This window comes from Pelecanus crispus, chromosome 16, assembly GCF_030463565.1.
Source record: "Pelecanus crispus isolate bPelCri1 chromosome 16, bPelCri1.pri, whole genome shotgun sequence".
In the NCBI taxonomy this organism is placed as follows: Eukaryota; Metazoa; Chordata; class Aves; order Pelecaniformes; family Pelecanidae; genus Pelecanus; species Pelecanus crispus.
The window spans coordinates 5,587,555-5,614,550 of NC_134658.1; the positions used below are offsets into that span (position 1 = coordinate 5,587,555).

Genomic DNA, 26,996 nt, shown 5'->3' on the forward strand with positions numbered 1-26,996 from the left:
AACTGGTAAAATATGTACATGAGCTCAGTCCTGAGAGAAGCAGCTCCTCCTGTTCCAGCCCTGCTTCTTTCGTTCTACGAGCCTCCAAGGGCAGGCTTGGGTGCTGCTGCTTTAAGCGCAGCACTCCATTAAAAGGGTCTTAACAATACATTCAGCCAAAACCGTATACTAGGGAGGAAAGATGGTCTCACACTTAAGCACAGGATGAGACTCAGAAGACCTATATTCCACTCCCCGCCCTGTCCCAGCCCTAGTGCCTCACCTTGGCGAGTTCCCACATCAGCATCTCAGCTGCTTCCGCGGAAAAACAGTCGTAAGAACGCGAGACCTGGCGTTCCTCCTCTACGTACCGGGGCGAAACAAAAGACTGCCTGAAGCCTAGTCTCTACAGAATTTCAGCCTTAAGAATCACAAGCATACACTCAGTACAGCAGAGATGACATTAACTTCACGATTGGAATTTTACTGGAATCGATTTATAAACACAGCATGGTCTTCCCGAGCCCACAGAAAGTACACACAGTCTCTCTTCAGGTCACCAACTTCTCTGCTTTTTCCAGCCACTAAAACGAAAAACAAGAAGGCATCAACTCCTCTCATGTCATCCAGGAACAGGCAGAGAGCAGGGACCCAGACAGAACGCACGTCAGTTCTGGTCCAGCGTGCCAAAGAAAACTGCTTTTTTTTTCCTCCAATCCCACCTGTCATTCACTTCTAGCTGGAGATTTATGGCTTTGGCTAACAGACATCCAGTATAGTTTTACCACTGCACATGCATAACCTCCGGATAAATTAAAGGCTGAACTTCTTGACATCAACACACGAGAGAAAAACTTCTGCAGGACCTCTCCTCAAAACCATTTTTTCCCAGGAAAACAGTTTCCTTTATTTCTTCCACCAGAACAAAAGGGGAGATGTTATTTTGCATCCTTGCTGATGGTTTAAAGACCCTTCCAGAAGAAAAAGCGAGTAGCCGTAACAGCAATGCTAAATACTGACAAGCTTATCTTTTTCATTCCCCCCCCGCAATTACGCTTGCCTGGCTTCGGTTGCTGCTTTGCTACTGCTGCTACTTGAGAGTTTCAAACATTCTTGGCAGGAATTGGGCAATGGCATGCTGATGAGCTTTTCCCCAGAGCGATCCATCACACAGGAGTTGCAATTCAAAAAAGAAATCAAACTGACTAGACAAAGAATTTCAAATACACAGAGTAAAAACTGGAAAGGGCATCTTTCTCCTCCAATATTTTAATTACCGAGATCACAGATTCAGATTCATAGCGTAAAAACTGGATTTCCAAGTTGGTGGTGTTCCTTTGAAAAGAGCAGGAAGAAAAATGGTGGAAAAATCGCATACGAGGTAACAGATAAAACAAGCAGCTGCACTATTTAGCCTAATTTTAGACATTAGTTTCTCTCTGAAGGAAAACTGCTGCTTTTTTTCTTACGGTCTTGATGTAAGACCCTTAATAGCATTTCGTGTAATACTTCTGTAACGTAGTATTCATTGACCAGTGTTCTCAAACAAGACTACAGAAAAAAACCCAAAGTATTATGGGCATACCAAGCTGACGAGAACAGTAAGACACAGCTCTATAAGAGAACATTTGATTCTCATGCTTCCCCCAGCCCCAGTTTCTAGTATTATTTAAGAACAGGGAAGAGGTTCTGCCTGTTTGTTGAGCAGTCGCTTCAGGAAAAGTTGTAGCAGGTAACAGGAATTAAACTGGACAGACAGTTTTAGGAAACCAGTAAGTATCCTAGCCAAAAAAAGAAAAAAAAAGGAAAAAAAAAAAAAAAAAAAAGGCCTGAAAGTCAAACATACAACCTTCCAGAAATCACATTTCTGTCCTGCACCTGACTACACGATTACAAGAGACACCATATGTAGAAACCCTCCCCTAGTCCGGATAACAAATAAGGACTGACAGAGCACTTCATTTACACTTTGTAAAAGGCAGGTAGGCAGCCTTGCTAACCCCATTTCACCAAGGAAAAAAGACACTACGGAACAATCCTGGGGTTTGTCGCAGGGTTCCCAATAACTGGTGGTGATAAGGGCAGGAGAACAAAGCTCCAGCTGAGAGTCAGAACCGAGGTTTACTGTCCTGTGTCCTACACACGTCCTGCCTGGAAACACCGGTCACCTCAAAACCGAGCATCAAGGAGATGGTGTTTCAGAAAACAAGAGATTTTAAGAGAATCAGGCAACCCCCAGTTTACTTCAGACTAGCACAGGCTATTCAAAAAGGTAAGCCACCAAAACCTTCAGCGTCCACACCAGAATTCACCAGATCTTAAGAACGGTATTAAACCAGCATGATTTTCCTACCTTTTCTAAACCAGACAAGGCCTAAAATCACTCATTCAGAGGCGAACCCTACCCCAGAAAAAGAAGATGTACCACGCTCCTTTTTGTTGGAAAGCTCTAGCGTGTCCCACACCTCGCGAGCGATTCGGGGCTCCTAACATTACAATGCGAAGCAAGGAAAAACCCTGCGACACAAGCCAGCAGGAGCCAGGTCTCAATTTCCGATTCCAAGATATCGCAGCTCATTGGCAGCACCGAGCCATTTGGTGCCAATTTAGTTTAAAAAACATATTTCCAACAACATTTTTCATGCCTCACTTGCTACCGAAGTTGAGATCTAAGTCAACAAAAAATAGCTATTGTATGGCAACAGGCCCAAAAGCATTTTCTTATTTACACACAATTTTTAAACTGCCTTCACTGAACTTACAGCAGAGGCCTAGAGATGTCCACGCGCCCATGGGGAGCTTATCCAACACGTCAATGTTTAATGCGATCCAAAGACATCTCCCGTTACCGGAGACGCCGTTTGTCGTGGCGGAAGCGTGTACCACGAGGAATGCCCACCTACTGAAGGGAGGGAAGTCCTTTCTGTTATGCAGTTTCACTTAAGTCCCAAGACACGGGGAAAGCCAGCGTATTATTAAGAACCGCTACACGCTCTGAAGGGAAGGGGGGTGGAAACAAATACATGATAGAGCTGGAAAAACTGAAAACTAAGATCCCTGGCCTGGTTTCTTACAAGTCGTTCCCACAGAAAAACCGCAGATTTCTCATCCCACACACTGTAAAACAGCCACTCTGATTTCTTGGTCCTACTCCACATTTCCCAGCTATAAAGGTCATCGGGGGGAGGAATGCACAGGCCTCTATCGCAGTCCCAACAAATGTGGACTTCGCCGGGGCTCCCGCTCAGCACCACCTTCCCGGGACCGGCCAGCGAGGGAAGGCGTCCGGGAGGGCTGCAGGCTGGAGTCTGCTTCTGCGCAAGTGACTATGCTCATTTTATTGCAGGAAACATTCCACCAAAACAACTTTCACACCAGAAATTACTTTGCTTTTCTTGATGAGCAATGTGATGAAACTACAGCATCATTCATAAATCCTAAAAAGTGGCAAGAATGAAAGGCACTTCCCTTTTCTGCGTAGTCCCGCCTCCCGTCCCAAAAACCTCGGGTTTACTATCCCAAGGATTCCTGAGCGGAGAAACCCCACGCTCTTCCCACATCATCTTCTCCAAGCCTGCACCAAGAGATGCTTCTCTTTGTAGTGTTTGGTCAGATGAATTACATTCTCCTCTCGCTCTCCCAGAGTTTCTTAGAAGTTAGGGGGTAAGTACCCACTCTGTTCATCACTGTACAAGACAAAGAAAAGACACAAAGCTTTAAATTCTCCCAATCCAGGGAATTTAACAGAGTACACAGCGAAAGGAGGCTGTAATTTAGGACCGGAGTATTATTATTAATCAACCATTTCTTCTGGGCAGCACAGAAGCAGCTTTTTTTCATCATGCTAGATAAGTCTGATCTTTTTCCAGCAGAAAAAAAAAAAAAAAAAGGAATTGACAGTTTGAGTCCAATAATCCTTGGCACAAAAAGGATTTGGGGGGGGGGGGGGGGGGGGGGGGGGTGGGTGTTTGGTTTTCAGGATGGGGAGGGGGGGCGTTGGTTTCCTTTTTATGTACACTATTTGTACTACCTAAAGTTCAACTAATTCTCAGAACAACTATTCATTAATAATTCCAGTTGATGGGACTAGTCACTCAGGTATTATTAATACACTATACATCAGCAGCTCGTGGAATCAAGTTAAATTCATTTTCCAAGACGAAATAAGCTTCTTCTACAAATTCATATCAGAATACTGAGAGAAGTACGCTTTTGTCAGGTCTGTGCTGTAGTAAAATGCCTGCTTGAAAAGTTCAATCTGACACCATACTCTAGCACGCATTTTATCTAAATTGAAATTTTTCAGGATACAAAAAGTACCTTGGAGTAAACACCCTCGCGTCCATGACATTTGTCCGAACGTATTGCAGGCATACATGGACATATTCCTGAGGAGCTGAAACCTTCACCGAGGGCAATCGAACGCTCGCTACCAGTTACCGTTGGACACTTTGATGACCGCAGCAGAGATAAGATCCACTCTCTAAGAGAGAGCACTACTTCAATCTGACAGAAAAGACAATTAAGTAATTCAAGACGCTGCAGGAGACGTTGCCTTCGGTAATCAAGGAACAAAAAATTAAGCAGTTTTCAGATTGACGCAAGAGAAGTACCGAGCGAGAAGGGAAACTCTGGAGGCTGCATGTCACGCTGCGCGGCATCAAATGTCTCCGACCCAGGGCCTGAAGTCGGAGCAAAGTACACAGAATGAAAAGGGAAGTCTGTCAGCCCCGCACGAGGCTGCGACGGGCCTTGGGGATGCGTGCCTAAACAGAAAGTAACCCCGTTTTAATCCACGTTTCCAGGTATTAGATACCAGCACCTCTTTCCCCTGTACCTAAAATGTCTGATGCGTATGCTGTACTGCTCTCTCCTCTGCACCCGTACTTCCAGCAAACAGGTAATTCTACACGTACAACAATAAATTTAATTCTGAGGTTCGTTCTTCCTATTTGCACTCCTCCGAAAAGCAGAGAGTTGCGACGCTGTCGAGCCTGACCGCAAGCAGCACCTGAACACCTGTGACACGTCCCTTTAGTTACGGGGGAAGGAGGCACACCGCTGCTTTCGCTCCAGGTCAGTCCAGACGCGCCCCGCGACGTGCAGCTAGAGGCTCAGGCCTACGCTAAAGCGCTACCCAACGTAAATTGGTAAGTCACCATTTTCGGTGCTTCGGCCACAAGTTTGGTTTTGATTGTTTTGTTGTTTGGTTTTTTCCCCCCTTCCTAAGGCCGTAACATACCCCAGAAACCCCCACATTCTCCATCTAATAAAGAATGCAAACAGCCCCGGCTTTGAAAAGGGCCAAGATTAGCCAGGAACAAACGCATCCTCAGATGCATCAAAGAAATCATTTATACCAACGGGAAAGTCACATAACCAAAATAAACAGCAAGCCCATTGTGCCGAGCGGCCCTGCCGCTGTTCCGACAACACAGACTCTATTGCAGGCTGCATAAAACAGCCCAAGCAAAATAAACGCCAGGTACAAACACAACGCCATGGCCGCCCCTTTTGTTCCGGGCACAATGCAACACGGGCCGCCCGGCTGGGGCTCGGCGGGGCTGCGGCCCGAGCGCCTCAAGGTCACGGCCGGTGCCGGCGCGGTGGGGGCGAGCGGAGCGGCGGGGCCGCCGCGGGCCCGGGGCTGGCGGAAAAGCCGAGCGTAAAAGTTTATGAGCTCATCAGGATTGTTGTACCATTACATCAGAGGCAATTATAAATGGCCAAGAGCAGGAGATGGGGAGCCAATCAGATCACAGATAGGATGTCAACCTAAGACCAACTGTCTCCTGGCTTTGACAGAAGGATTTTACCTCCATAATTCAAATCCCAAACCAAAGCGATCTGCACTCGCTGCTCCCGTCGCCCAGCCGCTCGCCAGCGCTCCCGGCCGCAGGCCCCGGCCGCCGGCCCCACGGGCCGCCCCGCGGGGAAGATGGCCCCGACCGGCCCGCCCGAGCCGCGGCCACCCCGGGCGGAGCTCGCCGGTCCCCGCCGCGGGCTGCGGCCCCCCCCCCCCCCCCCCCCCCCCGGGAGCCGGCCGCCGGGGCCGCCCGGGGCAGCCGGGATCGGGGCGGCGCGGATGGCGGCGGCGCTGCCGGGGCCACGCGTTGGCCCGGGCGGGCCCGCCCGCGGCCCCGGCCCCCCGCGCCCGGCCTCGCCTGCCCCTCGCCGCCCTCCGCCGGGGGCCGCTCCCCTCGCCGGAGCCCCCCGGGGCGGCGGGGAGGACGGCGGCCGCTCGCCGGGAGCCTCGCACAAAGGCCTGGGCAGGGAGGAAGGGAAGGCGGCGAGGCAGCCATTTTAGAGCGAGCGAGCAGGCACAGACAATGGCAGCTCCCCGGCAGCGCCGGCCCGCCGGGGGGAACCCGCGGGAGAGGCGCCGTCCCCCCGTGTCCCCCCCCCAGGCCCCTCGCCCCCCACCGCCCCCGGCCCGGTGCCGGCCCCGCGCCCCCCCGCGCCGCCCCGCCGTTACCTGCTGGCTCCTGCTGAGGGACTGTCCCCCGCCGCCGCCGCCGCCGCTGCTCCCGGGGCTCATGGGCGCATGGTGGCTCCTCGGCGGGGCCCCGCCGGCCGCCGCGGCCCAGCCCTGGCTGCTGCCCCCGCCGTACTGCGAGACCATCTCCGCTGCGGCCGGGCCCTTGGCGGCGGCTCCCCCGTCCTGCGGCCCGCCGCTATAGTCGCCCCCGGGGTACCCCTGGTAGCCGCGGGCGGAGCTGGGGGAGGTGAGGAGCTGGTTGAGGGTGGGGGTGGCCGTGGGCTGCGGGGGTGGCGCCCCCTCCTCCTGCGCCGCCGGCGGCCGAGGGCCCCATGACCCCGAAGCGCTGCTGCTGGAAGGCGGCGGCGGCGGCGGCGGCGGGGGACTTGGCGCCGGCGGCCGCCGGAGCGGAGCTCTGCGCGCTGCCCCGGGGGGAGCTCAGGGCGTAGGCCTGGGGGGGAGGCGGGTAGGAGCCGGCGCTGCGCCCGGCCCCGGCCGCATAGTAGGAGTTGTACTGGTGGTTGGGGAAGCCGTGCTCGGCGCCGCCGTGCGAGTTCTGGGGAGGGGGCGGCCCCGCGGGGGCTCCCGCCGGCCCCGGGTAGGACTGCTCCAGGCCCCCGCTCTGCAGCGCTGCCATGCCAGGGCTTTGTTGTCCGCCATGTTGGTGGAAGGCAGCGGCGGCGGCCGCAGCGGCGGCGGCGGCGGCAGCAGCCTGGGCGCCCCGGCCGTAGGGCTGCCCGAAGCCGTAGGCTGGCGGGGGCAAGGCGGCCGGGTGGGAAGGGGGAGGCTGCTGCGGCGGCTGCTGCTGCTGCGGCGCCCCCACCCCGTCGCTGCTGCCGCCGCCACCGGGCGGCTCCGGGAGGTTATTGTTCAGGGTGGCGGCGGCAGCGGCGGGCCTGGGGCCCGGGTTCCCGTTCGAGCTCTTCAGGTCGGACTCGGCCCCTGCGCCCCCTCCGTTGCTCTCGGCCCCGTCCTGCAGCTCCTTCCCCGGGGGGCCCTCGCTCTCCGCCTGCTTCTCGCCGCCGCCGCCGCCGCGCTCCGCCGCCGCCTCACCCCCCGCCTCCTCCGGGGGACAATCCCGCTGCTGCGCCTCCGCTTTCTTCAGCTCGGATGGAGCCGGGGCGCCCAGGCTGCTGGCGGCGGCGGGGGCGACCTGAGCAGCCATGATCCCCCCCTCCCCACCCAGCCACCCCCCCCCCGGACCGGTCCCCCCCGAGCTGCTCCCTGCCTGGCCGGCCGGCGTGAGGCCTCGCTGCTCTGCTGCTCCCCGCTCAGGCGGCGGCGGGCTCTTCAGGGCAGCGGGGGCTCATTCCCCCCCGGCCTGGTTGGCGAGGCGGGGAGGGCTCCGCTGGGCTGGGCTTCCCGGGGCCTGGCCCCGCTGTACCTCCTCGGTTGCAGCCGGCGGAGAAAGGGGAGGAGGAGGGAGTGGGGGGGAAGGAGGAGGAGGGGGGGACCCGGGACGGGGCTCCCGGGGCGGGAGAGGCGGGAGGGAGGGAGGGGGGACACGGCGGGCGGGCGGGCGCCGTCCCCGGAGCCGGGCCGAGCGGCGGCGGGGCCGGGCTGGGCGAGCCGAGCGGCAGCTCCGACTCCGGTCCGCCGAGCGGGGCTCACTCCGACACGAGGCTCAGCACTGCCATTTTACCCAGCGCCGCGGCCGCCTGCCAAACCCGGAGCGGAGCGCAGCGCGGCCCGGACGGGAGCCTCCCCCCCGTCACAAAGGAGGAGCGGGCCGGCCCCGGCCGCGGGCGGCTCGGCGCGGCGGAGGCTGCCGCACGCAAAACCCGCAGCGGATCCGCGGAGCCGAGCCCGGGCCGGGCGGGCGGGCGGGCGGGCGGCGGCCCGGGGTGCGGGGGGCGGGCAGCGGGGGCCCGAGGGAACGGCGGGGCTGGGGCCGGGGGGCAGCGGCCCGGGGCCGGGCGGGGGGCGGCCTCCCTTACCTCGCCGGGCGCTTCCCAGGGCGGCGAGGCCACGTCCTGCGGCGGGAGAGCGGCGAGGGCGCGGGCGGCCACCGGCTGCGGGGTTTTCGGCGGGGAGATGGCCCGTGGGTTAACGAAGCGCCTCTCCTTTGTCCCTAGAAATTCCATTTAGAATTAGCCTTTGCAAACTCTTAGCGGTTGTCATTTCCTCTCGGACGGTTGCGTCCCTCTGGAAAAGGCGTTGGCGGCGCGCCAGAACTATAACTGCACGCACGGACATCCAAGAAAGTCCGGTTCCCGCTCCTGCCAAAGCGACTGGCGGTGGGCACGCAACCAGGAACTCCCTCGGGGCGGCTGGATGGGGACAACCAAAACCACCTGAACGTGTCTAGACACAACGCGTTGAGCAATGGGACGGGATGCTCCGGCAATCGCAAAGGGTACGGCCGTGCTGAAGCTCCCCAGCTGTCGAGAGGTGAACTGAGAATTAGGCCATGCTCTTCCGCAACCGTTTCAGACCCGGATTCCCACCTCCTCCATCCCCGCGGCCTTTCCCAGAGCAGGAAGAAGGAGGAGAGAAACGTACCTGGAACTCTGTCCGGGACCCGGCCTGTGCTATGCTGGCAGGTTCTGTGGTTGCGTATTTTACCTCAGATGGTACGGGCCTGCGGCAGAGCGTGGAAGATAGGAAAAGATGAGTTACTCGGATCGTCAAAACCAAGCTCTCGGAAATCAGGATGCAGTCGCCTAGTAAAAATGGCGGTCGCGGTACGGTTCGGATCTGGCTCCCATGTAGCGGGTCTGGGTAGGTGTCTCCTCTGGAATATGCAAATATTTGGAAAAGTGAAGTTTAAGTAAATACAACTTTAAGGAGAGAGAAGACATCAGAAAACAATGGGTGGAGACTCAAAAGACCGCTTCTGAGGTCTGAGGCTGCCATTTTAGGATATCACCTCAAAACAAGGAACAGACCAGCAGTAACCCCGATTACCCGCTGTACGGTGAAAAAAGCACCGTGCTCGGCCCGAGTCTAACAACCAACGGGAGACACCACAAGAAATCCCATTTCAACAACACTGATGACAGTGGGGAAACCCGAGTGCAGAGTGAGAGGCAAGGCCACACGCAGAAGGACCGAATCACTGCCAGCGCTGTGTGCCTGTTATGGATGAAACAAAGATTTTGGTGTCTACTGCTGTCAACTCAACCCTCACACTTGTTATAAAACTTATAAAACATTTATCATCTAGAATGCAGGTGGCAGAACAAAGGGGTTTATTCCAAAGCTGGAAAGTGGGAAGGGAGGCGGGACAGGGCAATAAATAGCAAAATTTTAAATGTGTTCTAGAGCAATAAACTGCCCTGCAGGCTCCTGAACAAAGACAGCTTTGCCATTTTACAGTCTTTACAGTTGACTGTGCGACGCAGAGCAGATTCCATCTCAGCAAATTGGTCTGTCGGTCTTTCTCCACAGCTGTAAATAAACTACTAGAAAGAAAAGGGTAATAAACGATGGCATCGGTATTGTGATAGTACTCAAGGGCCTTCGTGAAGGTTGGAGCCCCAGTACGGTGCTAGAATCTCACAAGGGAGGCCCTGTGGCTTTACTGACATCTGCGTGGACCACAGAGCAGCAAAACTGCCAAGATACTCTTCTTCAGAAGAGTTTGGCAACTGTGGAACGTGCCAGAAGGAAAAGTTGATCTACATGCTCTCCTTGGAGGAGCCTCTGTTATTTGATCAAACCCTGGGTTCTAGAAAGACAAAGAATCAGAGGGAAAAACTCCTTCAACGCATCAGGCTAGACTCTCACAAGTGAGGCCCTGTGGCTTTACTCACGTCTATGGTGGGCTATCGTGCACCACAGCACCAAAACACTCTTCTTCAGATGTTTCATTTACGCTACACTTAGAAAAAGACCCAAACTGGACAGAATTCTGCCATTTAATCCCAGAACCGTCTCGAGCAATCATCTCCCAACTCCAGAGCTACAGTCTACTTCAGGAAGCCAAGCCCCGCCATCCAACTGAGCACCACCAAAAGTTTAACGACTACAGTTCAGGAGCTCAGCTGGCAGCACAGGTGCATCCAGAGAAAGACTCCATGCTCGCAGCCTCTCTACGTGTGCCAGTCTTTTGGAGTCGTCTTCAAAGAGTACTATGGCAGACTAGGAAACCTGGTGTTGATCGTAATGTGAAAAGCAGACTGGATTCCCCAGCCACCCACACAATAAGGAGACACTCACTTTACCAAATGTTTGTGAAAGCTGAAGCAGATTTTGGAATATGCCTCATCAATGAGGCCCTGGCACTTCACTAAATACTAAGGCATTCGATGAAATTCCAACTGTGGGGTTTGGGAAGCAGATGACAGTACAGTTCTTAACAACATTTCCACCTAATAGCTGAAAATCCTCCCGCCGGTCGTGTCATCCCGTGTTGTAACGACCACCTTTCCAGCTCTGCAGAACCGGGCGAGACTTTTCATTGCAACGCATCGCCACTCTTTTCTCAGCCTGAGCGATCCCTGCTAAGCAGCACGCAGCAGTCCTCTCCTCCCCATCTCCCTAAGTGCTGAGCACGCTTTCCTCCACAACAGGCTCAGCCCCTGGCTGCTCAGATAGGCTGGGGAACCCGCTCGGCGCGCTCACATGGCACTGCAGGCCACCACCACTCGGCTGGCTCCTCCTGAGTGGAAGTCTCCTTCATGAAGGTGGCCATGCCATTTAACCCAACACTAAGGCGGTTTAGGAAACCTGGTCTAGATTAGAGTACTAGAAACAGGAGTAATGTCTTTCCCCCCCCCCAACAAAAAAAAAAAAAGGCTCTGCCAACTGTGTGATGGCAAATATGGACTGAATCGTTGACATGGAAACCGGACTAAAGTCAGCCGTGCTCCCTCACGCTCACAAACACAAGTTATCATTATCCCCAGCCTTTCAACCGGCTACAAACACGGACTGGATTGTTACTTCAGGAATTGGGTAGAGTTTCTGTAATAAAGTATTAACCGGCACAACTAAGCTAGAACGAAACGAGGTGAGAAGCGATTAATATAGTTGGGTGAAGAAGGATGCTCTTCCATTTTACTGAAAGGCACAGTATGCTGAGATATGCAGACTGGACCCAAGAACAAGAGACCCATCTATTATAATTCACGGGGCACGCTGCAAAATATGGAATGGAGTCAGGAAAGGTTATCTTCTGTGCCTCGGCTTATCTGAGAGTAGTTTTGCTAAAGAAAATGACATTTCCTGTAAATATGTTTATATTTGCCCATCCCGTGCCTTCCAGTATTTTAGCCACTGTCGTATCTAGGTTAAGCGCTCTCATTGCAGCTTCATGACCAGGAAGATTAATATGATTTGAATTTTTTGGTTGCTGCTGAATGGCTAACGCGCTGGGCATCGTGCGAGGCAATGCTGATTTATCCTCTTAAGGAAAGCGTCAAGGTATGGCACAATCCCGCCGCTCCAGCGCTGGCACAAGGGCACAGGGCCGAGGCAGCGAGGGAGCTCCCCAGCCCGCACGGAGTTTCAGCAGAAGGGAACTCTGGCAGTGTGCAGCACAGCTCGAAGGCAGGAGTGGATTCCACATGGGATTTTGCCGCTTCCCACCCAGCCAGCACCGGGGGTTACCCGGGGAAGGGACCCAGCCCCGGCCGCACTGCCAGAGCCCGGTGTCAGCGTGTGGCAGGGAGCTGCCAAACTTTGGCTGGGTACTGAGAGGACAGCGGGCTCGGCCTGGCTCAAGGAAAGGCATTATTTTAGCAGCCCTCGCTAGGAGGAGTGAAAGGCGAAGGAGCTGGGGGAGAGGAAGGGGCGCGGAGCCCACCGGGGGGACAGCAGCAAAGTGCTGCGGCCCCACGGCAGCTCCCACCCACGCCGACCCCGGCGGTGAAAGTGGAAGAGGAGCCGAGTTTTGGGGGCAGATGTGCACGGATCCGGGGCTGGCTGAGGAGAGCAGCTCTCACCCGTCCATGAAAATAAGGCTGGAGGTGGGATTTGGTGATTCCGGAGGGAACTGGGAGATGTTCGGAAAGGGGACAACTCGGGGAGGAAAACAAGAATTAAAGTGCAGGGCAAGAGCAAACCGCCTTTATTTTGTACACGCGGGTGGGCACAGCGGGTCCACAGCCGCCCTGGGACGGCAGCTCTCCGGTGCTGAGCGCTCGGAGAAGGAAGAGTAAATCTACTTTAAAAGAAAAAAAAAGAAAAGAAAAAAAAAAAGAAAAATCAAACAAAACGCGGACCGGAGTTTCTAAAAACCCCTGCACTGGATCAGGAGCCAACCGGCTCATTTCCTACTGAATCCCACCAGATTTGGGAGCTGTCGGGTGGGCTCGCAGCTCAACCGCGTTACACTGCAAACCCCACGCGGAAGAGTTAAAAAAAAAAAAAAAAAAAAAAAGGCTTTTAAAGCTGCGAAAAGAGAACGACCTCAACTCTGGGCCTGGATTTTCCCAGCGAAGCAAAACTATTCTGCTGTTTCAAGTACTTGGGAAGTGGGAATGCCGTGCAGGGAGGCGGAATCAGCGGCGGGGTCGCCTGCGTGCAGACAGCTCCCGGCTCCCAGCGAGCTGCCCCTCCGTGCTTCTCCCACCCTCAGCTGCTCTTTTCAGTGGAGTGTTAAAAAAAAAAAAAAAAAAAAAATCCCTCCCGTGAAATTCTGCCCTCCGAAAGTGTATTTTTAGAGAAGTTTGAGTTCAGGCGTCAGGACTGGGGCGGGGGGTGCTGCGGAGAGCAGCGCCGAGGAAGGAGGGGTTCACCTCCATCCAGCGCTCGCACTGCCATCTTACCAGGCAGCGAGGCAGGGCAGGGCGGCAGGCAGCGCTCGCAGCGAAGTTCCTCACGGCAACTGCGGGCTGGATCTGGAACGGAGCCTTTTGTTCCCGGCAAGTTCAGCAGGAGAGGGAGAGTTGGAGTCTGCTGAAGAGAAAAAACCAGCGGAGAAATAAAATGGAGGGAAGTAGGAAGAGAGGGGGAGAGCGTGCTGAGCTGAGCTGAGCTGCAAAAGCGGCGAGCTCGGTGTGCTCTGCGGCACGGCGTTTAGTTCGAAAGTTGGTGTGGTAGCCGCGGGCAGAAATCCCTCGTTAAGGGCATGGGAATGAGTGAGAGACCCAGGGACAGGCACTGCTGTGCAGGAAGTGGAATTTTCCGAGGGGTTCACATCCTTCGGTGCTCTTTTTGCCAAGATTTTCTCTCCTTGCTCGAAGAAGGGTGCCTCCTAGAGACATCAGGGAAAAGGCCTTAAAGATGAGGCGTGCTCCAAGTCTGTTTAAACGAAATAATGAGAGGTAGGGGACACCTTCCCCTAGAAATTACAGGGAGGTCTGGGGACCAGATGCAACTTGGGGTACTCCCCTCGCTCCCCTTTCTCCCCAGTGAGTGTTAAAACACCGTGCGTTGTCACCGTGATCTCTGAGTGTGGTGAAGACAACTGAAAAAAAAGGCCCCCTCCCTCCAATTTAATGCTTATACACATATCCAATATACTCTATATTCACATAAACCATTGGGTTTGCCTCCCGGTACACCCTGCTAATTCTTCACCCCAAGCCCCACACATGCTCTTTGCTCGTATACGGACTCAGAACGCCAAGCACTATAAACTTGTCGGGATTAACCCTCAAATCGCCAACAAACATCGAGCCCTTACACAGTCGCCCGCCAAAGGTGGAGCGGAACTTTAATCCCCTCATTATTTGTACACTTGGCGGTGGATTCAAAAAGCAAGAGCCTGCTGCTGGCGAGACCTAGCTTTTCGCACCGGTTTGGGCTTTAGTGCGGTGTCCTGAAAATACCGCTTGATTAAAAATGTTAATCACCTTCTGCGTTCTCGGCAGAGGCGGGAGAGAAGCGCCTTCGCCCTGCGCGGCGTGGCTGTGGCAGCAGCTCGGCGAGACACCCCGTGGGAAATCCCAAGTTCAGGATTTAAATGTGCTTTTGCACTCCGGCCATGAGGGACTGAGAGCCTTAGTGAGGGGAAAAAAAAAAATTAAAAATTAAAAAAAAAAAAATTAAAAATGAAACAATTAGGAAAAGAAAGCCCTTTCGTGCTGCTCAGAAGCGACCTCTGTGGCTGCTGGGGGAGCGGGAGCGCAGGGCAGATGCGGCGCGGCACCGCCGGCCTCGGGGTCGGGAAGATCCAAAAGCATAAAAAAGGCCAAGGGGCCCGGGCCGGGCCGGGCCGGCGCAGCGGGCCGCGAAGCGCCGCTCGGCGCTGTGCAGCGAGGGCTCCCGCCGCCGCGCCCGCACTCGCCCCGCAGCCGCCGCCTCCCGCCGCCGGGGCCCCGCAGGCACCGGCTGTGCTGCGCGCTCGCCCCGGGGCCGCGGACCGCGACCGCCGCGGTTCCACAGGCGCCCGATGAGCTCTGAAAATAACACGCACCCCCCCGGGGCGGCTGGAGCCCCCGGCTGCCGGCTCCGGGCCTCACCGACCGGCCCGCCGGCTCCGGCCCGCCCGGGCGCGGGGAGCAGCAGCAGCCGCGGCTGGGCGCCCGCAATTGCTTCTCCGTGACTTTTTTTCGGGTTGTTTTTTTTTTTTTTTTCCTGGAGGATTTGATAAAATCGCTTCGCCGTCGGGGACCTCCGACAGGCCTGTAAAAGTTTAATAGGGAAATGTCATACACAGGAATTTCAGTTCATCACTTTTTTTTTTTTTTTTTTTTATGGTGGCATTAACTTTTACATATTTGTGAGTAATTAACAGCGTGGCTGTTCAAACAAGATTGAAAGACACCCCCACACACACCACCCTTTCTCTCCTTGTCTAAAATGGTGCAAATCCGGTTTACCTCTGACATGACACCCACCGGGACAGAGGAGAAAAGTACAAGCACCACGGTTTGCCCGTGTATGCGGGAAAACATTAAAACCTACACATTAATGAACATGTCCATTAAAATAAATATTACTTCGCTATGGTTATTTTTGCTTGTTCACTCCTCCCCCCCCCCAACTTTGTTTTACTAAAGCAGGGAAACATATACAGAAACCTTGCCTGCAGTAGATGCTTTTTTTTTTTTTTAAACGGAGCCCAGATGCTGGTCAGGATTAAGGTTACACCAAACACATTCTACATTGCCATTTTCCAAACAGAATGAAGCAGATGGAAAAGATGGAAGAGGATAAAGCAGGAACGGAGCACGGCTGAAAACTGCAAGCCCTGCACTAACGCTGTAGAGGAGTGAGCTGGGATGCCAGGAGAGACAGAAAGAAACCAGGCGTTTCGCCTCTGCGTATTGCATTCCTCACATTTAAAATAAGTATTTTTAATTCAACAGCCGTCAGAATTTGTGCTTTAAGCCTTAGATTTAAAAACGGGAAAAGAAAATTCCGCCGCAACCGTTCACTGTAGTCTCCTTAGGGCTCGGTCCTAGAAGATGCGAAAGCCACTGGCCTCGGGCCATCAGAGTACTTAAGTATATGCGTAATTTTAAACATCAGCAGTCCCCGTGATTTTAAGCATATACTCCCTTAAAGTTAACCATGCACTCAGCACTTTGCAGGATCCGCCCATAACGCTCATAGCAGCTCCTAGCTCAAGAAAATGAGTATCTGTACCTCTGAGAAAACAAAGAAAAATCTTCTTTTGAAAAGGGCCAACAATTTTTTGATTTCTGAAAGACACCAGTTCATCCGTACCGGGAACTCAGATCACACTGAAATAAAATCTCTAGGGGAATTTTGCTGAATCTGTGGTTATCTGCGAAATACCACCGTTTGGCAAATTCATTCTAGCATTTTAAGTGAAATTCTACAGTAGCTTAATATACTCGGCACTGTGGCTCAAACATAGGATGTGCTTTGAAAATTTCTCGCAAAAACTGATTTTAAGAGATTTTGCTGATATTATATAGGCACACACACAATACAGAGAAAGAACACACAAACTATTAAATATTCATGCTACGGGGAGAACACTTAGCAATGTCCCTTCATTTCAGATGTTCAAAGGCAGGCACAAATAACTAAAAGAAAAGTTAATAAAACAAACCAAATGCAATATTCTACATAAACAAGGTGTTGACCAGCTTTGAAACATTTGATCATGAAAGGGTCAGACAGAAATTCTACTTACCTACCTTTCAACAGTCATCCATAAATGCGTATTTCAAAAAACTTAATTCTGTAATCTAACCCACATGGGCAGCTTCAGGACTTTACACGCGCACAGAAGTCTGCGTGCAGGGATGTGACTGAGTTTCTGCTTTTAAGGCCTCCATCCTGTAATCTTGCTCAAACGTACACGGCCTAAAAGTAAGATTCCCAGCTTCACAAGTATGTACTTCGGTGAAATGTACTTGCATTAGAAGCAAAAATTTAAGCACATTCAGACCGGCTTCACTGGAACTTTTGGAATTCAGTACTGGAACTGTGAAACAAGGTCATTTTTATCTAACAGTTATCTATGACTTTAAAGAGGCCCACAATCAAGCCTTAGCAATATTACTTCTTATAAAGGCTGATACTATCACACACACTTTCAGTAAAACAAAGGCGTTGCTCAGAACTATTCACTTTCCCTGTAAAACAGAATCCTGAGCTCCAGACATACTGAAGAATCATTAAAAAAGGCATCGCTTTCAAATATTTATAAAAATATTGAGTGTATCTGGCAAAAAAAACCAAACCCAACAACAACAAAACCCCAAACTTTCCAGGGTTGTTGCTTACATTCCTATCTTTACAATTAGGTACCTGAGTGAAAGGTGCTCAGAAAGATTCGTAGTCATTATGTGTATTGGAAAGGAGTGTAACCACCTACATTATGAAACAAAGTATTTAAAAGTATCATTTTTTCCTACTTTCAGGAAACATAGTTAATGACCCAGGTTTTCCAGTGGCGTGTAATTGCTGAGAGCGCTGCAGTCTTCCCTATGTAATCCTGACCCTCCAGAGCCACTACCTTATTCTTTTACTTACTTTGCCTATTCTCAGACTGCATTTTCTTAACAACTATCTTATACATACGTGTAGAGTAGCCAGCACACGCTTTACTTTCTGTTTAAACGCGGGAATGATAGCAGTGAATAATGCTGAAGCAGCACAAGGAACTTAACTTCTGGATGTCAAGGATCAGCATTGCCAAGGGCTGCCATGATCCGCCGGTAGTTATCAACAGCTACACAGGATAATGGAGTCCTGGGTTCAGCTGTCCTTAGTTAAGAAGCTTATTGTTATTATGTAGTTTTTAAAAAGACTTTGCAATGCTTCAAAATTCATTACTTTTCCCTGTATCGATAGCCATGACATAGCATCTTTCTTTAAAAATACAAAAAAAAACCCAAACAAAACCCCACCAACAAACAAAACCCAAACAAAACATGAAGCACGACAGTTGAGTTGTGATGCAAATGAGTGAATTTTTTTCTGCCACCTCTAGGCGTACAAAAATAATCTAGAACTAACATCCTACTATGAGGAGATGGGGGGGGTGGGGTGGAAATCAAGCCAAACACTTGCAAAGTAATGTCCAGACAACTAGAGACTAATTAGCCTGACCTCAGTGAGATGTAAAAGTTAAGTTATTTTTCCCCTGGAGGGGGAAAAGATGTGGAGGAAAATAAAGAGATAAAATGCAACATGGGTTTAACAAAGGCAATCATGCCAGACAAATCGGATGTCTGTCTTTGATAAGAAAGCAGATTTTTCTTGGTAAAGGAAAACACAGTTGTTCTCACCCACCTAAAATTCAGTAAAGCATCTGATCTGGTGCCACATGTGAAAATAGAAGTTAAACTGGAAAATGTGAAGATTAGTGCAAGAAAAGTTTTGTGGGTAAAAAATGGCTAAAAACCCCCCATGCTGAATTGTGTTGAAATGGGAACTTGTGGGCTAGAGAGCGAGTCCTTTAAAAGCTCCTCCAGCACTGGTCTCAGAACTGGTGCTATTTACTGCTTTTCAGTTACATTAGCACAAGGAATTGAACGAAGAGCGTTAATATAGCTAGTTATTGACAAATTTAAAAAGCATCAGTACAGGAGACTGGAATATCCTAAATGAAGAACCGGATGAGGTTCTGGAACAGCACAGGAATCCTGAGGAATGGACCAGTGGAATGCAGCAATAAGATTAATGCAAAGCACAAGGCTGTTCACACAGGGACTAACAGCCAAAATTCTCGTAAACTGGGAATTCATCACAGTTAATAGAGAAGGATGAAGACGCAGAAGCATTATTTAGTCACAGAAATGACTAAACATCACAAAAATGAAGATGACAAAAGCAATCTAAAGACCAGGCAAGGCACATCCAGATGTTATGGCAACAGCTCTCTTGCAGAATTTTGGGTACGGTTTATATTCAAGAATGACTCGTGAAAACTAGAATAGTCATAGAAAAGGCTTCCTAAGATGGTTATAAGAGCAAAGAATCTATCGTGAGAAAACAGTACTGTTTTATTTCAGCTAGCTCCAACAAAAGAAAGGCTGAGATAGGACAGGGTTAGTTTGTATGCATAGGTTATGGCTTGAACACAGGTATTTAAACTGAAGGGTTATGGTGGCACCAAATACGTATAAAGGCCTGAGTAAATTTAGGATGAAAATTAGGATAGGATGTCTTATTGTTAGAAAAATTAGAGTTTTAAAAATCCTTCTAGTGGGGCTACCAGGCTCAAAGGGACTAACTGTTTTTATGCTGGAGCTTGATGTCCTTATGGACAAAATGAGATACGATTACCTGCAAAAGCGCGGCGTAAGGCAGCCAAGGGAGCCTCCTCGAGCCCAGTGTTAGGGGAGTCCAAACAGAGGGGATAACCAATACCAGCAGCACCCTTCAAAAGCTCACCTGCAACCTGGTGGATGATTAATGAAGAAGATACAATTCGTTTACCGGGGCAAGCTGGAAATTTGTTTACTGTCACTGTGGAACATACAGATACAGCAGAGAACTTTGATAGCTTTGCCACTAATTTCCCCGCTTTGCATCGGTGAAATGAGAGGAAAATCTCTTTGCAATGTTGTGAAGATACACTTATGGTGGTTGAAAAGCATTTGGATACTATAGTGAAAAGCATCACAAAAATCCATTACAATTAGTAACTCTGTATTTACTGCAGCACTTGAATTATATGCAATAAATAAAATATGTAAGCAAACATCAAATAACAAGGATAAAAGAAAAATCTGAATTAAAAAAATAATTGAAATGAGGCAAGAGTTTGAGAAGGCAGGTTGTATGATTTGATTTATAATTACAGACTGCATCACGCTGTGAGGAACTGGATTAAGATGGGCAAAAGTGTAAGAACCGTACACAGGAAAACGGAACACACCGCTCAGCTCCCTGTTAAATTCATCCGGGTCACAAGAGCATAAAGAAGCATGAAATACAGAGAGTGAGTAATATGCAGGCTGACCCAGCCCCAGAGTACGCACAAGCTCAGCACATTCTCTGTGTCAGACAGTGCTCGGAGAACTAAGCAGTGATCCTTGTTGTAGTCAAGGCTACACACGCTGTCACCTCAGCAGCGCAATGGTCCTCTAGTGCTGCAGAGAACTCTTGAAAGAGCAAGCTTTTCTAAGGGTAAAGCTTTCCAAAAAGCCAGAGCGTTGCACCTTCCCAGAAGACCGTGAAAGGCTCACACCACATTTCTAGTCTTTGCTAACAGCTTTTCGTTTCCATTATAAATAACATCACCAGGAATATGTATCACCCATTTCTCCCCATCTAAGGTCTCTTAATCTCTCCAGACAAAGCCGTACCTGCTTTAGCAATACTTTTCTTTAGCAAACAAACCATGGCTGCCCTTCTTGGGATCTTCTACTCTTAACTCTTTGACCACTGGAGATGTTTTTCATGATTTCAAACGCGCAGTGTTCCATGCTGTCAAAGACTCCCTCCTTGTATCTGCCACCTCTTCATGTTTCTATAAACGATAATAGGCAGGGGCATGGAGCCGAGAAGCATCTTCAGTTTTGGGGTTTTTTTCTTTTTTTTTCTTTTCCTTTTTCCAGTGTTCTGACCAGATAACTGCATGAAAGACCAAGAGGACACCTCACATCCATAAATTTAATTTTCATGTCATCAGTGTTTTGGACAAAACCAGAATCCCATAATTTTTCTGTTGTTGTTTTTGTCTTTCTTCAAATGCCTTCCAGATTTAACTTTGGTTCATCTCAACTCTAGGAACTATGTCTATTATTTTTTAAAAGAGACATTAACAAATTATTCTGCTCGCCTTGTTAATAGCAGGAGAGTGAAAAAGTTTAACAAGAAAATCATAATCTAATACTCATGTACTATAACTATGTTCTTTCCCATTTGCAAGCAAACATTCCTAGTCCAGCTCATATTAGAATTTTTATGAAATGAACACTTTCTGAGTAATAATAAGACAAAACATAATTGCCATCCAATATTGAAAATTAACATTATCCCACAATTCCTCTTCCGTTGGCAGGCTGACCCACCTGAAGTTCACAAGAATAGTGTGTTTGAAAAGCCTCCTCAGATCTTTTTCTTCCCCTCGGTTTAGGCATGATGTTTTCAGAAGAGTTTTTTTTGTAGCCAAGGATCAAGACATGAGCATGCACAAGGAGGGAAGTAACTGCCTGGGCAGCAGGACTGCACTAAAGAAGCCAGTGGTTATAATGGATGACAAACTGAATTTGAGTCAATGCAATAAAGATAATACATCACAGAAATATTTAATAAGGCTGTTTTACATAGGACACCCATGACAATTATCTTGCTCAACTCAGTGTTAGTGAAATCTCAGCTGGAATACTGTATCCGTTTTCAGCTACCACATGAAAAAATAAAACCAGGTATAAACCAACTGGGAAGAGCACAAAGAGAGGAACAAGAATGCTGGGAGGCTGAGGAAATCTAACTCCCAAGAACAAACTGAAATGCTGGATTTGCTTAATTAAAAAAAAGGGGGGGGGGGGAAACAAAGGGAGAAAAAAAAAAAAGAAAGAAAGAAAGAAAAAGGAGAAAACTCATGTGAGAATTGAGAGGGGACAAAATACCAGTGGTCCATTTTGTTACAATAAAGGTCAGCAATCAAACGTTCACGTCCACTGAAAGTAGAACAGGTAATAGACTTCATCCACAGTAAGATTTGGTAGAGTAACAAAAGTGACATTTAAACAATGAAAACACTAGTACAGGAAGCTGTAGAACACCCTGCATTTCAGATTTTTTAAGGCCAGGATACACAAACATCTGTATGGGATACAGATAAGCATCCCTCTCTTGCCTCAGAGTTGGGATGGGACCAAAGGACCTCCTGATGTCTCTTTCTATGACAGCTGTATTCATTATTATAGCAAACACAGGAAGAACAATACTGCTAAGAAAGGAATATTTCCATTAGAAAAGTTGACTTTTAGATGAAGAACACACCGTTCTGGGCCACTGCCTCAGGCTGCCATTTCAGTGAGTTACTTGGAGGACTTTCTTGCAACTTCCAGCTCCAGAAGAGATGATGGAGTGTTATAGGTGCATCGCTTACATAAATATACGCGCACTCCCAGTTTAAAGTTTACAAGGCATTTCAGATTAAATGTTTCTTGTTTGATTAATGTTATTTTGCTAAGTCAAACTACTTTGATACGCTCTTGTTGAAGATCTTCACTGAGCTACACCTCAGCCTACCGTAGCATGACATCACCTATAGTCATTGTTAATCAAGTCGAACACTGTTTCTTTGATTAATTTGCTCCGTTCATAAAATCATAGTGCAGACTTTTTCCTCATAAAAAGGTTATTTTGCACTGGACATCCATAACACTGAAAGTGGCTTTCCACTCCTGGCTTCTACCCACCTTTCAGTATCTTTCCCTGCCTCTTACAGGTGGTGTACAAATCAGGACAAGGTCAAGTTTCTAATGAGTCTGTTCTGAAGAAGTTTCATAATGCCATTCTACATTCATTCTACATCCATTCAATGGTAAATCACTTACATTGATGAACAAGGCCGTGTACAACCATTAAGAAGTTGTTCTCTGTGTCCATAAATTCTTTCTCCTGGCTCGACAGACCATGTTTATTCCTTGAACCCCCATAACCCTTATTTGATTCACAGACTGTACCTGGGAAAAGCTCTCGGTAATTTCTTATGCATTGCCAAGCTTTATGACACAGAAGATCAGCACCTTCTCCAGATATATACATTAAAAAAATATCCCATGACAATATCCCTGACACAAAACTGGCTAGTTTTCAGCTGGAAATAATCAGAAATGATGCTCTTCCACAGATGGCAATGGGCTTCTGCATGTTAAGGAAAGTCTTTGTTTTGTATTCTGCCTCTGCAGCCAAGACCTGCACAGGTTTCTAGGAATGCAATATTGTCATCCGTCCGTTTGGCTGCCGCTCCTGGCCACCCCAGTTCTGCACCAGCCCCCTGTGCTATCAGTCACTGCTGGCTGACTACACCCAGAAACAGCACACCATTGAGTAAACTGCTCCAGACAGCTCCTGCACAGAAGCAGCAGGTTGATTACATCTTACTGTTTCTCTTTGCGTGTTTCTTCCGCTATCAAAGTAGAAAAAGCTCTACGAAGCTGCAGAATGGCATCCTTCCGCCTGTGCAACCTCACAGGAATATGCATTGCAACGGATTTCCCAGTTTCTTCTTCGTACAACCTTGCAGCATTTTGAAAAAGTGGCATAGGCAAAAATCAATGGATGGCAAGAGAAAAGGAATAGTAATTTGTCAGGTTGACCCACAGAATTCCCAAATTCCTGAGAACTTCCTGGCAGCACACTGTGAAAAAACCCCCATACAGCTGAGTAGCAGAACTCCACTCCATGGGATAACTGCCCAGAATATTTTGAGAGGTAAATTAATACAAGAAAGAACCATGCACCCGATTAGCAGTGAAATACCTTAAATCAGCATAACAAAGTGGGGTGAGAGTACTTGTGCTCAATATAGTTAAATAGCTGTAATTAGATCAAACAGACCAGATTGATGTATCATCCCTTTGTAGACATGGCCTCGGAAGGTAGGTCAGGAGCTCAGTTCAGTGAAACAGTTTTAGTACTGCAGCTTTTATCTAACAAGGCACAGCCACACACTCACTCGAAAGTAAATACTACTCAGTAGAATTGCTGAATTCCAGAGAAAAAGAGTTTATAGAGAAGACGGCATTCTTTAATAATAACCTTAACTTTTGTCGGTAATAAAACTCTCCTAGTTGATTTGATAATATACCTTTTGGAGGAACGATGTACAAAATTTTGGTAACAAATTCATTTGTGTCAAGCCATTTGAAGGTCTTTATTGAGTTGTTCCCTCATCAGTTAAGGTGTCTACATGGAAAGGGTGAATTCTAATTTGCTTTGTTCTTTTAGAACCTTTTCATTAAATTTTAAGAAAATAATGTAGAACAACGTTGGATGAAATACGGTTACTAGCTTTCAGAGATGAGCAAAACATAAGGTAGCAGATGGTATGAGGAGGATATATGTGAAGAAATGTAAATAGTAGGGAACTTCACAAAATCAAAGAGGTAAGGCAGAACTGAAAGCATGTGCAAGACCCCTGGGAGAGCAGAGGAGATGAAGCAACAACTGAGCCGAAAGACATCAGACTTTCCTTACTCAGAAATGACAAAACACCGACAGGAAGCTCTAATCTATTAGAAGGAAAGACCCATCATAACTAGGGGAGTCGAGATTGTTTTGAAGGGTCCTTAAAGTAAATATGGAAGGAGTGGAGGAAACAAGGACAGAGTTTGCAGGTGCCAGCAAATATATTCATCAAACACTCTCTGAATCAAAAAGAACCCCCAACTATTTCAGAATTGTAATCAATAAGTAATGAAGACATTATAAAAGAGCTAATAGTAGAAAATAACCTTGTATTGAATAAAGACAAGATGGGTTGTTTAAATTAGGGAGAAGACCAAACAAAGAGCAGCTTGGTAACTAATCAGAAGTGTTCTAATCATCAGAAACAGCGCAGCGTTACTATGGGGTTAGGAAGAGACGTAGCCTGCGCATTTGGTACAGAACCTGCACTCCAGGTCAGATGAATTATTGTGCCTGCACAGATTGCTGCCTTCTATGATACAGCCTGATAAATCAGCGAGTAGATGACATAGCTGCATATCATAGCAGAGTCTGGGTGAAGACCAAGGAGGTCTTTCTAATCTTTTGATAAAAAAGTTATCAATACCAGACCAATACTATTAAATGGAAGCCACCAAATACTACTTTAATGTACCTAAGGGTGAGGGGAGGCACGCTTGAGAAGCGGGGCCAAGTTGATGACTACAATTCGGTTGAAGGAATAGGGAAAATGGTAACTATTCTAAACATTTGTATTTCAAATAGTTGCTAGAAATTAGGAAAAAAAGCAGTTGCTTCCTCTTTTCCTGCGGGATTTGTTCTAGCCAGTGACAGGCCTGTGAAATACATCACTAATTTATGATGTTGTTAGAATGAATCCCAATGAATATTCTACCAAACATGGGAGGCAGGGGGAAGGAGCAACTAGTGACCTACTGTTACAAAAGCACCTACCACCTACATTCAGAAGTTGAAGAGCATTTTCTTTCTTCTCGCACCAAAAATATTGCCATCTTAAAGATGTCTTTACACATCTCCATCTCCAACAGAAAAGCCAGAAACTGCAATGAGATGAGAGGGATACTGAAATATAGACAGGCAAGGGTGCAGAGTTTGGTTGACAAGCCTCAGGAATTGCAAAGAAAAATGGCTGGGCCACAGATTTTCTTAACGTGTCCGTTTACTAATCACCAAAGGTTAAACTCAGTCAATAAAACCTGGGAAGCTGAAGAGCTGCTGATTTCTGAAGTGGCCCTTCCATGCAGCTGCAGAGAATATCACACCGGTGTCAGGAAATAACATACCTTGTTCTGTGAACTGAGAGAGCGCACTGAGAAGACACCAAACTGCCCAACAACCTGTCTGCAGCTAGTGAAAAATATGACTGCATTCTGAGCATCAGAAAAAGCATAACAGAGAGAAAATGGCAGCACTGTATGCAAACAGCAGCATCAAAGAAGTATAGGACAACATGGGAACACCACAAAGTTCATTGAGACTAAATCACAACTACTCTAATTTTGTATCTTCTTCTGCCCCAAGTTCAATTTGTCTAGGTGATTTATGAGGTGAACTCTGGCTATGCAAGGCTTCTGTCCTTCTGAATGGAGGAATAATGCAGATAAGAAACAAATCTCTCCTGAGTTAATAGAGGAAACTGGACTTAATCACATTTACTAAGGTATTTATTACACATACTGGCCAGATGAAGCTTAGCACATTTAATACATATAAAACTGCAGATAGCTGCTAGGAAGAACAGAAAACAAACAAAACAGATTCACAAGTTTCTTAATAATTTAAATTAAGCCACTAAAGTAACAGAAAAACAAGAGTTGCTGGCGATAGCAACAGATATCTATCAACTCCAGCTTGCTGCTTATAGCAACGCACACGAATTGAGAAGCAGCTCGCTCTCCGTCCCCTCAGACACCCTCAGGCTGAGGGACTGCTAAATTGTAATCAATGTGAATACATAACCCCCAACAGGCACTGCATTACTTTTGTGGCTGTTGATTTCATAAACCGTCTTGAGGTTCTCTGTCAGGAAAGACACTGTATATAATTAGAGAAAAAAGATGACTGCAACTCACGGGCCTGGTCCTGTGAAAGACGCATGCTCTTTGATGACTCAGCAGTTCATGGGGGATCGTCAGCACTTTGTAGATGGGAGCCCAACGCTAAGAGAGAATTTGCAAGAAATAAATCTCTGTGGTGTAACTTCAGCTTACCAGTTCAGAAAAGACCACGCGCAGAATTCTTAAAATGCAATGAAACCACAGAATTAAAAATTTTAAGCGTAAAAACCATTATTAAGTCATCCAAGTCCATTTACAATTATTGATGGTAAATCCATCTACTCCAGATGGGAAGAGGTCACTCTCTTCTTTTTCCAGGGCAAGTCTATGAATAATTTGAGCGATTAAAGCTCAAAGCAGGTGTGAAAATGAAAAAGACCAGGAAAGCACATGGGAAAGAAACCACACTCACATGAAGATACTTAGCTTTCATTCTGGAATCAAAAAAGGCACCCTCCCTTCCCCCCAGTCCATACAGCCACAAAATACAGATGAGTTTGTACATTTTTTCCAAAAGAGTTGTCACTTTTAAAGGCACATTGAAAACTTATTTTTACTTTTTAGGTCTTCCTTCTTCCATCAGAGATGACCTAAATTTTGAGCTGAAGCATTCACAGGATCCTTGCTTGGAATATAAAACAACAGCAAAAACATCAGGCTGCAAAGGAGGCAAAATAATGGGAGGGAAAATTACAGTGAAGACCTCCCTGAATAACAGGAGGTCACAAACACTGCAGAAATAGATGCCGAAGTAGTCCTATCCACAGACAGTGGACACAAAGTGATTGCATTTACAGAAACCCAGGAGAAGACAGGTAGGCAGGATGTGAAGCTAAGCAAACGGCCACAGTTCTGGGAACACCCAACAGTTCTCAAAATTTCCCCTCAAATACATCGCTGTATTCTTTGTGCAAAAAATACCAGAGACACCAAAATCCAAGAGTCTCCCGTTACAAAAAAGGATAAAACCCGAAAGCTTACTAGGAAAGTATTCAAATGGAGTTAAACAGCTACAG

General features: G+C 48.5%; 1 protein-coding gene and 1 long non-coding RNA gene across 4 annotated transcripts in view; both read right to left on the reverse strand.

Annotated features, from left to right (window-relative positions):
- ARID1A (AT-rich interaction domain 1A) overlaps positions 1-7,622 on the reverse strand; it is a 60,873-nt gene extending 53,251 nt beyond the window's left edge. Inside the window, 2 exon segments of the mRNA XM_075721838.1 lie at positions 6,455-6,748; positions 6,750-7,622. Coding sequence (XP_075577953.1) covers positions 6,455-6,748; positions 6,750-7,622 — 1,167 coding nt within the window.
- Positions 7,623-17,294: 9,672 nt separating this feature from the next.
- Positions 17,295-26,069, reverse strand: LOC142595003 (uncharacterized). 3 transcript variants are annotated; one of them, XR_012831675.1, is made up of 6 exons: positions 25,996-26,069; positions 24,864-24,963; positions 20,791-20,949; positions 20,083-20,246; positions 19,058-19,172; positions 17,295-17,528 (listed from the first exon to the last, which is right to left on the reverse strand). It is a non-coding gene; the product is annotated as an uncharacterized LOC142595003 (long non-coding RNA). The 3 variants fall into 3 exon arrangements; XR_012831673.1 differs by having other exon boundaries at positions 20,083-20,350; XR_012831674.1 differs by having other exon boundaries at positions 17,295-17,533; positions 20,083-20,350.
- Between the last annotated feature and the right edge of the window lie 927 nt (positions 26,070-26,996).